The 15,409-nt window shown below is 41.4% G+C and overlaps 1 protein-coding gene and 1 long non-coding RNA gene across 2 annotated transcripts in view; one reads left to right on the forward strand and one right to left on the reverse strand.

Annotated features, from left to right (window-relative positions):
- Positions 1-4,020: 4,020 nt before the first annotated feature.
- Positions 4,021-5,446, reverse strand: LOC116825989 (uncharacterized). Its single transcript, XR_004373967.1, has 2 exons — positions 5,214-5,446; positions 4,021-4,164 (listed from the first exon to the last, which is right to left on the reverse strand). It is a non-coding gene; the product is annotated as an uncharacterized LOC116825989 (long non-coding RNA).
- AKAP12 (A-kinase anchoring protein 12) overlaps positions 4,522-15,409 on the forward strand; it is a 141,593-nt gene continuing 130,705 nt past the window's right edge. The window contains exon 1 of the mRNA XM_032782455.2: positions 4,522-4,853. Within this exon, the coding sequence (XP_032638346.1) occupies positions 4,722-4,853 (132 nt within the window). The 5' untranslated portion in view covers positions 4,522-4,721. The remainder of the gene's footprint in view (positions 4,854-15,409) is intronic.

Raw genomic sequence — 15,409 nt, forward strand, 5'->3', positions numbered from 1 at the left:
CGTATTTCTGTCAGTAGGGCTAAAAATAAATACGGTAATCCGAATATGTGTAATATCAGACACTTTAGCAGGCTACTCCTCTTCGTCGCGGGTGAGTACAGAAATCTCGTATCAAGGGATGTGGTAAAGAGCCCTTTAGTAGAGTACAGAAATCGATTTAAAGAGCCCTTTATATCGATATAAAGGGCATTGTAGTGTGGACGGGTACAGCGTTAAATCGATTTAACGCTCTTTAAATCAATTTAAACGCTTAGTGTAGACCAGGCCTCACTCCTTGTGTAACTTTGATGGGGGGTTAGCCTCATTATAGTTCAGTTTCACCACCAGTAGAAATGGCAATAGTACCTACCCATCTAGCTCACAGAGTAGTTGTAAGGCTGTTTGTAAAGTACTTTGAGCTCTTCAGAGTAAAAGCACTGTAAGTTTTCATGGTATTATTATTGTTGCTATTATATCTGAATCTTTATGCAATTGGGTATTTTTATTTACTAATCGTGTATATTTTATTCTTAATCAATGGTAAATAGATAAGGGAAAATTAACAGACCAATTATTCATGTTTTGAAAATGGTATTTAGTATTAAGAGCAGTATTATAGTAATCAGGTGTTACATCTTTAATAGTTATTTTGAGTATGTCTGACTTCTAATGAAAAAGCTGTCCTTTTTAGCTGTTTTGCCTCATCAAATTGTCAAGATAGCAGATTCCTTTTTGTTAATTATTCTTTAGCATTATATTTAAGACATTTTTAAAATAATAATTTAACAATTAGAATATATTACACTTGAGTTTCTCTTAATATCAAGGTTCCTGTTGCCCATTTCTTGTTGCTCTGTAGCAGTTAAAAATCCCTTGCATGACCCTTCCTAAAACTAGAAAAATAAATCCTTGCTGTCTCAAATTAACCAGGGTCTAATGTCTAAGATCATATTGAAGGGCCTGTAATGGCTACTGTGTTTTCTTACACAGTCACTGCAGCGCTAGTATTTAATTAATTATGCAGTAAAGCACTTTGACGTATCTTGAATATGAAAGGCACTCTGTAAAACCAAATTCTGTTCTGTTGAATCCAGATCAGATGAAGAGTTTCTTTTACTCTCTCTTTAGAACTCGTGAACACAGTTGAGATTAGTTTAATAAAATGTCCCCCCTAGTTGTAAAACTAGGGCATATCATTCTGATGGGCTATTTAATTTTAGAAAAGTACTTAAAACAAAAGGAAAAATATATTGTTGCCCTGCCCTCCTCCACCCTAAAAGTGTCTCATATTCTTGGGAAAAGGACAATCCAGTGTTACAGTGACACAGTCACTGTGGTGCTAGTAATTAGGAACAAAATGCTGTTAAAAAAATTAGAAGTAAATTTTAGGAGCTGTGGCAGATTTTATGTCCTCCTTCAGGGCACATTTCACCACCAATGTTATTTCCCCTTGACAGTTGCTATTATATATGATAAACGATCCAATACTAATTCCCTGTTGGCCAAAGAAAAAAAGGAGAATTAAAAAAAAATACTTAATGGAATCAGTTGATGGCTCAGCAGCCCAATGGACTCCTGCTACCATATAACAGATATGGAAATAAATGTTGGTATGAAGTGGAGAGATTTGAGTTTGAAAACAGATGTTGATCCCTTTGTGATGATGTAAGACAATTATTTTATTCTATTAAACTCAAATGAAAAGACTGATGTAGATTTTAATCATTAACTAATGCGTGTTGATGCAGTGGAGTGACAGTTGCTCCAATTGCCATTAGAGATCTTGTACATTTTGAATGGTTTGAAAAAAAAGGACTGACTAATGGGCATATTAATTCAGAGACCAGTTTACTCATAAAAATAGTTTAAAAAAATGTATGCCTTGTTTTTATGACTAAACTGGGGTTTAGCTGAAAAAAGATTGTTTTTAACTTTTTACACTGAATAACTTTATACTTTATTCAGTTTATCATTTGTCTCGGTTGGGCTGTAAACTCTTTAGGGGAGGGACCGTGTCTCATATGTTAAAACACGGCATATACTTACTGTGTTCTATAAATAATATTGAGTTTATCCAGCAGGCTATTTGGCAGATTCCATCTGGTATATTTTAATATAAGTATCGTTTCTCCTTTGATATTGATACTTTTTGAAAGTACTGAAAGAAGGGATGCTTAAGTATTTAATATGCTGGTCTAGCTACTGTGGCATCAGAAAGAAAGTTGTGTTTGTTTAGAATCAGGACAGAAAATCCCATGCTCCTTGTTTTGTTCACTGCTGCAACTTAATCTGGCGTGAATTAATACAATAGAACCTGTTCTGGATAAAAAAAAAAAATCTGTTTATATTTTTTTCTGAAGTTGTATCTAAAGATTTGGGACCTTGCTTTGTTGGATTTGTCACTAGCTTTCAAAGAAGCAGCAGTTTTTCAACATATCAGGAGAAATTTGACTTTGTTTTTTTTTTTAAAAATGTGCTTTACCTTTCAGAAGCTCAGCAGAGGAAACCAGAAAAAATTGTCTTATTTCAATGGTCTCAAAAATATAAGCAAATCATGGCTATCTTTAAATGGCTATCTTTAAATGGACTCCCTTTTCATTTATACTGCTTTATTCTGATAGCCTATGTTTAAGTGTATGTATTGAAGCTCTCAAATGAGGATGTATACAATAGGCTAACTACTATCCAATAACTGTTAACTCCTGACCAAACATCTAGCTCAGTTGTCTCCAACCTTTTTCATCTGGCCACGCAGGACCGTGGCGGACGAGCATTCGCCGAAATTCCACCAACAAGCAGCAATGTCAGTAGGCTTCGCCGCCGAAATGCCGCCGACAAGCAGTGTCATCCAAAGGCGTCGCCACTGAAATACCGCAGAAAATTGGCGGCATTTTGGCAGCGACACTTCTGGATGATGCAGCTTGTCAGTGCGATATTGGCGGATGCTCGTGTGCTGGCCAGTACGCGGGCACACTTAGATGCCCCGATAGGCACCAGGGTGCCGTGTTAGGGACCTCTTTTTAAAAATAACTGCTACAGTGCTGTGTCCTTAGATAATAATAAACTGAATAATCCTCACTGCAGCCACTAATTTCTATTGCTGTTACTCTACCAAGCCTTCTAATGTGGAGGGCTTGGTTCAAGCCAAAAGCAGCTTTCCCATGGTAGTGGGATACTGCAAATTAGAGGCAAAGATCATGACTATGTGTTTTACTGAAAACATTATGAATGTGGGATTCCTTCCTTCCTTCACGGTCTGCAGTTTATTTCAATCCATGAGGTAAAGTTTTCCAAAACTGCCTAGATTAAAGGTTTGTTTCCTTTGAAGTTTACTCTCCAACCACCTAGTTCTATATTATTATTTATATTACTGTAACTCCTAAAAGCCTGTGTCATGGACCAGGACCCTATTGTGCTAGGGTCATCTCTACATCTATCAACTGACACTTAGTTACATAATGTTTTTTCCCCCCAAAGAGTTACCAGAATGGGCCACTGAACATTGTACTGAGATCACTTCACTTCACCCACTGTTGAAATGAGGTGGAATGCAGCAACCATTCTGCGCTAACAGCAGAATGCTCCATCACTGTAGGGGTACTTTTTAAATTGAAAATGCAGCAGAAATCCAGAAAAATGTGTGTGTATATATATAATTACTCTAACTGGAATTCAGTCAACACATCTCAAGTGTCAGTTTCTACATTATGAAAAGTACCAGGGGATCTTTTCTATCTGCAAGTGAACAAGGTCTCTGTTTGAAGTCCTATCTGAAAGACAGCCTTACCAGCATCATTTCAGTAGTGTCTGCTGAGCTAATAGTGATATCAGGGTGCAATGCATCTTTCAGCACCTACATTTTCTTTGGTAGTCTCTCAGCTATTTAATGAACAGGTCTGATGCAGCATAGTTCAAGGAGTTCTTAGATTGTCAGCCCTTTGGGGCAGGAACCATGTCTTCATATGTGATTGCATACATCCTAGTTCAACCCAGGCCCTGCTCCTGGATGGGTACATTGCAGCACAAATGTAAAACAACAAATCAGCTGACACGATCACAATTTATTAATGACTCAGTGGGCTTGACTGCATCAAGCTGGTCCTAATCTTCTTACACCACAAATCCAGTGCCCAGCTGGCTGATGCCTCCAAGAGAGCAGGCACCTTTTCTTTGCCTTGTCCTTGGCTGGAGGGAAGATAAGAAAGGCTTAGTCAGAGACCAAGGGGCAGGAGGGGGGGAGCGCTGTGCTCGTTTAGCTGAGAGCCGAAGGTCAGGCACGCTCCACAGCCCCCTTCCCTTTTGCTCTCGGGGCTGGAATTAAGGCCCAGTGCCCCAGTGGCATGGGGGGATCTTTCACCCCTCACCTTCGCCACTCACTGAAGCGATGGCCTAGGAGCCCTGACTAGCCTCCGCGCTGGGGAGCAGGGGCTTGGCCACGCCTGTCTCTTGTCCTCCTTATCAGCCGGACTGGCTGCTGCAAGGCGTGTCCGGGGCTCTGCTCATGTGATGGAGCCAGCGGGAGAGACGGGCGGGGGGACAACGGAGGAGGTGATTTTTTAAAGGAGTTGGCAGGAAGCTGGGCTGACTCCTTCATTCGCAGGCTAGGCTCACCCTGAGCAGGAGCAGCCGGAGCCCGCGGGGGCTGGCCGGGCGGACACCCCCATTGTTACCGGTGCTGGGCGGACGGGCGGCCGAGCGGATAGAAGCGGGGCGCCGGGAGAGCGGCAGCCGCACACACCGACATGGGCGCGGGCAGCTCGGCGGAGCAGGAGAGTCCGCAGGACGCGCCCACTGCAGCAGCGGAGTCCGAGCCCGCCAGTCCAGAGGCGGTGGCGGCGGCGGCGCCGCTTGAGCAGCCCGAGGACCCCGCCAAGGTACGAGGCTCGTCCCTTGCAAAGCGGCATGGGGCTGACCCCGCTGTGTGCGTGGGGGAGGGGGCATTCTCCCCTTACACCCACCTGCCGACCCGCCCCTGAACACCTGCCTCCGGCACCTGTCCCTCCCCGCGCGTGGGGGCGGCCGAGTGTAGTGCGGTGCGCGGCGCGGCGCTTTGTCCGCAGCGTTCTGGGGCGGGGAACTGCGCCAGTGGCGGCTGCGGCCGCTGTTCTCAAACTCCCCCCGGCGGCCAGCCCCGCGCCTGATGCGGGAGTCCCCTTTCTCCCCCACGCGCCGCGGCTGCTGGGGAGCGCGGGCAGGCCGTCTCCTGCACTGCCCCTGGTAAGCGCCTCGCTCACCTTAGGACGCTAGCTACATCCCATTGCATCTGCTCCCTGCAGTGCAGCTGGCTGCGCTCAGCCCGCGGGGCAGTCTCTCAGGGGAGGGGTCACCACAGCCTCACCCTTCTTCAGCCCCTGTGTATGCGTGTACTTGTGGGGAGACCCGACCCGGGACTGGAGCCGCCTGACTGCGGTGCGCTCCTGCAGTCAGCGCTCAGTGGTACCCCGTGCTTGTGCTGCTGTTTTCTGCAGTCTCGTCTCCTCCCCACAGAGGATGCAGGTGGGAGGCGCCTCTGGTCTGTGCGAAGGAAAACCAGCAAATCTATGGCTTTTCCACGCTCTCCTGCCTTGACAAGTTGCTCAAACTCGATAGCAGCCTTCCCCTCCTCCCTCCCCCATCCCCACGCCCGTTTCCCTACGTTATGATAGCATCTGTGCTGAGTAAACACCCCACTGGAGATTCTCACATCGTGTCATACATGTGAGCAACATGTACAATTTTTAAACGAAAAACAAAGTTGGCAATAGTAGTTAGTCCCTGACGGTAGTTTCCATAATCCTTAATGTATTCCCATAGGAAAAATGTAGTAATTAGCTAAGGGTGAACCAGCACAGATGAGAATGTAAGTGTCTTAATAGATGTGTTGGAGAATTGCAAGACATTATTTTAATGTTTGCTGTTTACAATACGTTATGAACGAATACATTTTCAAGGTGCTGGAACACATCCTTGGTTGGGAGGATGATGGGGGAGGGAGGAAAATTATGTGCATCAAGGATGTTTTCATAACATTAGCTTTGTTTTTAGATTGTTCTATATAACAGAGGGGAAACAGTATGTATTGATGCAGAAGTTACGCAACTTTTCCGGTTCTTCAGGGCTGGGGGGTCTTTAAAGTATGAGCATTCAAAAATTCTTTTAATCTAATGTGTGGATGTGAAGGCCTGAGAACTGGTGGTTGCTTGGTTTCCTTGACCTTGTGATTCTGATTTTAACTTTCAGCTACAATTTTCCATAGTTCCTGGCCTCCAGTAGACCTTGTTTGCATGTTTTGACAGATTCAACAGTGCACATTAAACTGCTTTAATATCAATGTTAGTTTATAAGATATTGCGGTATTTTGCAATAGTAGTTTGGTATTTAGAAACCAAAAGTTTACAGTAGGCAAGATGATTGTTGTGAATCATTTTGGTAGACATTAGTGGCAGAAATCATTAAATATTTCTGAAATATCTGACAAAGGTGATTGAAGACAACATTACTTTAACTCTGGAGAGGAAAAAAATCCTGAGAAGGTCAAGCCAGTGTCTTTTCAAATTATGTGAAAAATATGTTTCACAGTCAAGATAATGTTAATATCTAAGAAGGGACATAAAATTCATAATCATATTAATCCAATTATCAGAATAAAGGGAGGATAAAATAATTTTAGGTAATCTAAGTAATGCCCTTTTTGTAGAGGGCCCAGGGCTACCTAAAAGTAACTTTACATATATTTTTTAAATTGTTTTTTCCATTTTTCTCCTTAAGAAAAAAATCTTTCTAATTAATAGAATTAATCTTGTCATCTACAAAAAGCTGTGAAAAAGGAATCCTCCTTTATACTTTTAACTGCTTTTATTACTAATAGTTTTATTTTATTGATGATGATTTCAACTCTGTAAAATACTATTTTACAAAATTTAATTTGGGTCTAAATTAACAGCTTTGTCTTGCTTGGTTTTCCATAGCCTGATGGAAGATTTTTTTTTTCCCATGAGGTTTAGCTTTGTTCACTTTTGCAACCTCACTCCACTAAAAATTTCAACTACAACATCTTGTTCTGTGCTTATTACAACATAATAGTATACACTTTGGTACAATATACAGAATACTACAGTAAAGTAGTATATAAGTGCATGGAGCATTTTTTTTATATTCATTCCATTCAGCCCTTTCAAACTGGGAAATTACCAGACTATTATGCTTGTATTTCTTTTGGGTTACAACCTCTTTTACTGTTTAAAAATTCAGAACTATTTGAGAGCTAATTTGTTTACTGAAGAGCTGCTAATGTGACAACTTTAAAGGAATGATCTTTTTGAGTGTGTTTTTATTGAAACACATCAACTGAAATTTTGCAAACTGCTTTTTAAAACTAATCCAAATTGAGTGAGACTTGGGAGGTCAATTACAGGCCAAAGCACTTGGACAGTCAACTCTGAGATCCTGGGTAGGGCCCAATATTATTTCAAAATCTGACAGGGTTTTATTTTAGTTCTTCCAACACTTAAAATGACCCAGAACATTAAGTCATAGTTTCTCAGAATTTAGTCTGTTCTTGTACTAGATCAACATTTATCTTGCTCACTTCTAGAGAGTGCCATATTCATATTCTGCGTTGGGTGTATTGTTGCAGGCACCACAGGATATCAGTTTTCACAATATGCTAATATAATAATCTTCAGTAGTGCAATTCAGCCAGAACATGAGTACAAAACCATTATATTGTTTTCAAATGTTAGAATTATAATTGAAGAATTAATAATTAATGCAAATGTAATCACTCAGGTCTTCAGTATGATTTCAGTCCAATCAAGTAAGTAGTAACATGATAGTGGATGCATTCATCAGCCAATATATATTTATTTAGTGTCTTATCCCATCCATGGTGTTCATATATTTGTTGATGAATATAGGAATCTGTGGGGACGATTTTGAAGTATTTTAAATGTAACTATAAAATATTAATCTGTCAAAGTCAATAGTTCCATTGTTACTGTGTTTATTTGATATGGTACATCTGCATAGTATATAGTTGCAAAATGTTTGACTGCATAGACAATAAAAAACAAAACCTTTTATTGTCTGAGCATCCAAAATTTTGCAACTATGACTACATACTAGCCTGTAGATGTATCAAATAAACATGCTACACTATGTGTATGAGGAAACAGTTTTTAAAATTTCCCAAAGGCTTCCCTTTTTTTTCCTCCTCCTTTCTTTCCCCTCCCACCTGCTTGGTGGTAGCAGGTTTTTTTAAAAAATCTGCTGCCAGTGGTATTGCTCAGCTTAGTTTATTGGCAGTAGTATGTTTTCTTGCTGTTTATTCTTTGAATCCCACTACTACTGCCAAGTGGCATAATGGGATCATCAACAGTGAGTTCTCTTTTGAAGTCCAACTACAGTCAAAACTCGCAATAATGCGCCCCGCCATAATGCGAAATCACATATAACGCGATCATAAGTTGGCTCCCTTTTAAGGCCCCCAACACCATGGCGCCCACCCGGACATTGATGTGCCCCTGCCTAGTGCCCAGCAGGGGAGACAAGCTGCGGCCCCGTGCCTGCCGGGGACAGAGAACTCCGAGGCTGCGGGTGCCAGTGCTCTCTTTCCCCAGCAGGTATGGGCCACGGTTTCTCTCCAAGCCAGAGGGAAGCCGCGGCCCTGCACTTGCCGGGGACAGAGAGCACCGGCGCCTGCAGCCTCAGAGTTCTCTGTCCCCGGCAGGCGTGGGGCCGCGGCTTCTCTCCTCTGCTGGGCACTAGGCGGCGCACATCAATGCACCGCGTTGGGGACCACTGACTTAAACTGACCGGCTTGAAACCAGCTATACCGCGACCCCGCGTTTATCGCGATGGAATTTTTTGGACCTCAAACATCGCGTTATAGTGGGGTTTCACTGTATTGTCCATGTTCTGTTTTATAATTTCACTTACAGACCATATGCGCATCACTTCTGCCTCATTTATATCACTAAATCACAATTAAACAAAAGTTAAATCTTGTGTTAGTTTTGCCATTGACTTCAATAGGTCCAATTTCACCCTATGACACACTGGTACAGACAATCTGGTGATTGCATTGGTTCCCCCACCCACATATTTCCTAGAATAAGTCTACACTAAAATAAATAAATAATTGTTTTTTTAAAAAAAAGGTGTATCCTTAACTCACATTAGCTATCTTGGATTAAAATAGGGGGGAAGACATGGTAACTCAGCTTTTAACTTATGTTAACAGTGCAAGTAAAAGCCTATAGAGGGAAACTGAGGTTGAACTTGAACTGCTCATCTGAGTTGCCATGTCTTCACTGCTGTTTTAACCCAGATTAGCTAAACTGAGTTAAGAACACACCCGTTGTTGAAGTATTGTTGTACCCCTACTGTAGACAAGATGAACGTGAACCTTTGCACCTCACATTTAACAAACCTCTTGCTCTGTTGGACCAAGTTGGGAGGTGAATTCCGAAGTCAAATGCTTTCCACCATGAAAGCTCAGCCTCTGAACACTCATATCTAGGAGCTGTTGGCAAGAATATCTACACTATGGAGACTACACTGGTGTAGCTATGCCAGCATAACTGCATAGTGTAGATGCAGCCTGCACTGACAAAAGATTTTTTTTTTGTTAGTGTAGGAACACCACCTCCAAAAATGAAGTTAGCTGCTGGAGAGACAAGGTGGATGAGGTTAATATCTTTTATTGGACCAACTTCTGTTGGTGAAAGCTTGTCTCTTTCACCATGAGAAGTTAGTCCAATAAAAGACATTACCTTACCCACCTTGTCTTTCTCATATCCTGGGACCAACACTGTAAACAGTGAAGCATTCTTCCATTGACATACTGCATCTATACTGGAGGTTAGGTCAGCATAATTGTCTCTCAGGGCTGTGATTTATTCATACCCCTGACCAATGTAGCCGTGTTGACCTAACTCTTAAGTGTAGACCAAACCTCAGCTGCGGCAGAGTTACAGACCGATGTTTGTTAGAGTACTTCTATAATGTGCACTGTATGGTCAATCCCATTGACAAAATGAGCCATTTCGCTTTTTACAAGTGGTTTTTAAATGTAGTCCCTTGCAGAGTACATTACATAATCCAATTATCTGTTAGATATGGGAAGGGAGACACTCAAAGAGATTTTAAATTTCACAGCTCATATACATTTTAGTACTGTATATACTCATTCATAAGCCAAATTTTTCAGTAAAAAAGGGAAGCTCCAGAGAAGGCGGTCGGCTTATGAACAGGTATAGAGAGAGAGAGGTGGGACACAGCCCCTGCCCCCAACATAGGGAGCAAGGAGAAGCAGCAGAGACAGCAGGGAAGAGGCAGGGCCAGAGTGTCTCTGCTTTAGGCCATGCTGCTCTTCCACCAGCCTCCGAAGCAGCTGCAGCTCTGGGGCTGGTAGGCTGCAGCCGTGCCGCTCCGGCCCCCAGAGCAGGCTGTGGCTGCGCCACTCGGCCTGCCAGAGCATGCTGTGGCCATCCTGCCCGCCCCAGCTCACTGAAACATGCCGCGGCTGCGCTGCCCAGTCTGGCCTGCTGGAGCAAGCTGCAGCCATGCTGCCCAGCCTACTGGAGCAGTCCAGCCAGGCCAGAGACATCCTCCCTGGCCCTGCCCATATAAAGTGGGAAAGGATAGGATGGGGAGAGTGTGGGGGTCCCAGACTAGGAGTGCAGTCATGTGGGGGGTGGTCACAGGGGTTACTCCTCTGACTCCCAGCTTCTCCCCCTCCAAAAAATTTCCCCACCAGTTGCTGTCCCGGCCCATCAGGGTAAGCAGCTGGCATGCTGGGACACTTTGTTTACTTAGGTTTACCTCTGTGCCTGTGGAGGCTCGAGGTAAACAAACCATCTCGGCCCACCAGCGGCTTCTCCTGATGGCCCAGGAGCTAAAGTTTGCTGACCCCTGAATTATCGGGTTGGCTTGTGAACAGATTATAAAAATTTTCCATTTTTACTTATCCATCTTGGGTGGATCAACTTATAAACGAACTGGCTTATGATCGAGTATATGTTTTGATACCACTTCAAAATTAGAATTAGAATTTACCATTTAAAACTAACTATTGCTAAATAAGTGCTTAATTAAAAATACCCAACTGTATGAACGTGTCATAGTGATTTGGCTGACTGTGGCTATATAGTCCAGATGTACGTTGGATAGGAGAGTTGTATGGGTTTCAGGACATTCATCAGCCAACCAGACAGTAGCATTCATCCAAACTGCTGTATAAACACCAATGAAGTAAAACCAATAGGATTATCTTTTGTTATTAGGAATCCTATTAAACAGATCAGTGTAATATCAAAAGGTTTTAGTGAAGCCTGTTATAAATCTATTACATATATTGGCTTCAATATTTGAACTATGTTTTCTGAAAATTTATGTAGTAAAGAGAGAGAATGCATGTGAAAATATAGGTCTTGTTTAAAATTTAGACTAGTAATCTCAACTAATCTTGGTGATATGGAGTGTAAAGAATGGGGGTTGCAACAGTTTCCTTGGGCCTAAAAGGGTCATTGTGTTGCTCTTGAAATTCAAGCTACACTCTCTTTATATCTTCCATGTGAGTGCACAGTCATTTGTCCGCAAAGCAATTAAACTGTGTTTGAAAGAAAACTGTATTTTCGTTTCTCTTCTTTTTCTTAGTTATCAAACATCTACAGAATTTCATTGATGAAGTGCGATTCTTTGTGGTATAGACTTATAAAAAACTATTGATTTGTGTGAGGCACTCAAGTGGGAGAGGCCAAAAAGAGTAAGAATAGAATTATGTAAACTATTTTTCAGCCTTTGAGTAATAATGGAACTTATCTACAGAGTATATCTTATTTCTATGAACAGTATATTTTGATTCTTTTAAGAAGAAAGAAGGACAAAACTTAAGAGAACTTCATGGGGTGTTAAATTCCTTTCACTTCGGAAAAGTATGAAAATAAAGTTACTGAAATGACTGGAGACTTAAGATGCTGTATGTACTGGATTAAGTATGCAAGTTTAACTATACATAGATTTAAAAACAGATCTAGTTAAACTGATGCAAACTCCTAATGTAGACTCACTTAAATGGTTTAACCTTTGCTTATATCAATTTAGTTTAAGTGTGTCCGTGTTAGATTTTTTTTTTAAATTGATTTAGTTAAACAGGTGCACTTTTCTACTAAGGGCAAGCCCTAAAGGACCAGATACTCAACAGGTGAAAATGATTATGGTTTCACTAAAGTCAATGGAACTACACTGATTTATACCATCTGAGGAGTTAGCTTCAAAGGGTCTGTTACCCTGCAGATACACACAACTCCCCATTCATTAGGCGATTAAATTATTTTAAAGAGGAATTTTAACACTACAGGAGCCTTAGGAAAAAAGTCAGTCTATATTTTAAAAAAATATACTCATCTTCTATTGCTCTGTATGCCACTGATATAAATGAGGTGAAATTGTTTGTATGTGAGATGAAGTCCTTAACCAAAACTTGTTCTTGATTTTGCAGTGAAATAATAATTCTGTTTGACATTTAAATTATTGTGATGTCACTAACAGAGTTATGACTTATGAAAGGATGTGTATTTATGTCAGAAATGTGAAAGTTCTTTTCCTCCATCGTGAACATTTCTTCTCAGCCTCTTCCCTGAGCATTGCAACACATAACTCTTAGTCTTCTAGAAAATCACTGGAACAACAATGGGATCCACAAAGCCTGATTTAGGCACTTAAGCTCCCTATCCAATGCAAGGGAGAGAGCTAAGCACCTAAAATGCAATTTGCAAAAGCCAGCATGCTAGCCACAGAAAACAGCAGGTGAAGGTGTTGGTGGTAGTGCCCACCTTATAACTTTCAGCTCAGTGATTAGAGCATTCACCTGGGACCATGTTCAATTCCCCCCTCTGCTGAAGGGAGAGAGAGGATTTGAAGGGGGTCTTCCACCTCTTAGGAGAGTGTTTTAACCATTGAGCTTTGTGATATTCTGATGCAAGTCTCTTTCAGTCTCTCCTTTTGAAACTCTTCCTGTTTGGATAAATAATTAAAGTGTGATTGGTGCGTGGGACTGGATTTTGGGTCTTCCACCTCCCAGGTCAATGCCTTAATCACTGGGCTGTAAAGTCATTCTCACTGTCTGAGCTACTTACTCTTTAATATTTATACACAGTGGACAGAGTGGTTTTTGGAGTGATATTTTTGTATTTTGGAGAAAAGCTGTGCTTGTCAAAGGCTCAGCATTCTGACCCTTCAAGGTTCTGGACCTCTGCTCCTTCAACTAAGTTGTGAGAACTTCCATAAACATTCCTGAGCCCCAGAGAAGTCTTCCAGCAAAATTCCTAATGGTAAAAAACAAGGAAAATAATTTTTATGTGACAAAAATAAGTTCAGGTCCTCTTCTCCCCCAGGTCTTTGCTCTACATCATTAAAAAAACCAACCAACAAAATAAGCAAGAGCACAAACTTAACTTTAAAAAATCCTTTTGTAGTTTGTCTTTTAAGGTTCTGCTTTGAAAAGTGACTAAGGAAAAATGGTACTGTAGGTTCCATATTTATAGTCATCACTGATTCTGGAACAAGACCAGTCAGTTCACAAGGAAAGAGATTTGTTTTTGTAACCTCCAGCGCTGGTCTCTGAAAGTGAAGCTGTGTCCTATCATTCTCATGCATCATCACTATTAATAAAGTTCTTGCAAGATAAATTACATCTTCATTGACACCCACTGATCCCTGAAAGTAGCTGAAAAGACAAATTGTTTTGGCTTTACAGTATACTACACAAAGAGTTTTAGTCTTGTAAATGCACAAAACAAGTGGCAGCAAGCAAATAAACAACTGTCAACAAACTCCCATTCCTCTGACATCATTATATTTCCATCTGTACCCATTGGTAATGTACCCTCCTCAGATGTCCTTACCCACTTGATAGGTAAGGAGGCATATATCTCCAGCAGTCAGTCCCTAAGGCTGTGTTTTTTTAATGGCACAATATTTCCTTCTCATTTCAAGCCCTTTTTTTCAGGGTATATTGTAGTAGTTGACTTCCTCATCTACTCTACCAAAAAAAAAAGAGAGGGAGGGAGGAGAGAAAAAATGACTGCCAATAAAGAAAAGAACAAAAAGAATACTGACATGTACATAGTAAATAATTTGCCATTCCTTACAACTATAAAAATAACATGCACAAACCGCCTCCTATTTGGGCACCCATAGCCACCTCCAAGAAAAGATGTGGAAGAGAAAAGAGAGATTCTGCTCTAGGAATTCCGTTTTTAGGGACCCTCAAATATAAGCTAAGCAGTTTTTGCTCTGAGTGATAGTTCTCATCTTGAAGATCACTTTCTATATCCCTCAAAAATTTCCCTGTCCCTAATAATCTTTCTTTCTCAGTCTAATCATGAAAGGGAGATATACCCCTCAGAATTCCAAGTTCCATCATTGGCTTTGCATTGGTGTAACTAATAGGTCCTACTTATGTGCAGGAAGAAACAGAATCCAGTTTACTACCCCTTGGCTGTGTTGGCTAACCTGGGATTGTGAGTGAAGTTATGGTACTGCGTCATTGCTATTTTTTCCCCACTGTCTTCTGAGCTAGGTAATAAATGCTGCTGCTGGTATTTTATAGAGATGTATGAAACCAAAGCAATTTGAACAAGAGCTTTTCTCCCTCTCAAGGTGTTTGACAGGACTCCCCTTTACCCAGTGAAAGAATCCAGAGACTGTGTTAAGAATTAATCTTTTATTCTACCCTTCATTCTCACTACCGCTCTTGAGGCCTTCAATCCTACTATTCTTGCCCAGAACCCAACAGTGGATCTAAGAATGTCCTTTTACTCTTTGGGAGGATGGGCTTTAAAGCTATATCTACATTAGGGAAGCTTTGCAAAAAACTTCCTTCCCATCCTAACACTGGTTCAACTTCATTACTATTAGCAACACTGGAAGCCCTAGCATAGATGGACCATCAGTGCTAAAATTATTTTTCAGTATTGCATCATCTAAAACTACTTGGAGCAAGTCAAATTGACATGATACTTAAAATGGTGGTGATTTATTCTAGGGCTCCCAATGTTCTTGACACTGGTGGGTTGAGCTAGTGCTAGCAACAGTGGAAGCTTTTTCAAGACTTATCTAACAGATCCTTGTTTAAATATATTTTTCTTGACAGGGATTTTTCTGTTTATATTAAATATCTTTCTTTGAGAAGATGACATCCAAATTTACATCTAAACTCTCATGAGGGCCAGGATGTGGGACCATATGGTGTCTTTACATATAGTAAATGGACACAGTATAGTTACACCTCTACCCCATATAACGCGGTCCTCAGGAGACAAAAAATCTTACTGGGTTATAGGTGAGAACGCATTATATCAAACTTGCTTTAGCCCCCCCGTTCCTTGTTTCCTGACCGCCCCCTTCAGAGACCCCCATCCCTAATCACCCCCAGGACCCCACCCCC

The sequence above is a fragment of the Chelonoidis abingdonii genome, chromosome 3 (genome assembly GCF_003597395.2).
Source record: "Chelonoidis abingdonii isolate Lonesome George chromosome 3, CheloAbing_2.0, whole genome shotgun sequence".
In the NCBI taxonomy this organism is placed as follows: Eukaryota; Metazoa; Chordata; order Testudines; family Testudinidae; genus Chelonoidis; species Chelonoidis abingdonii.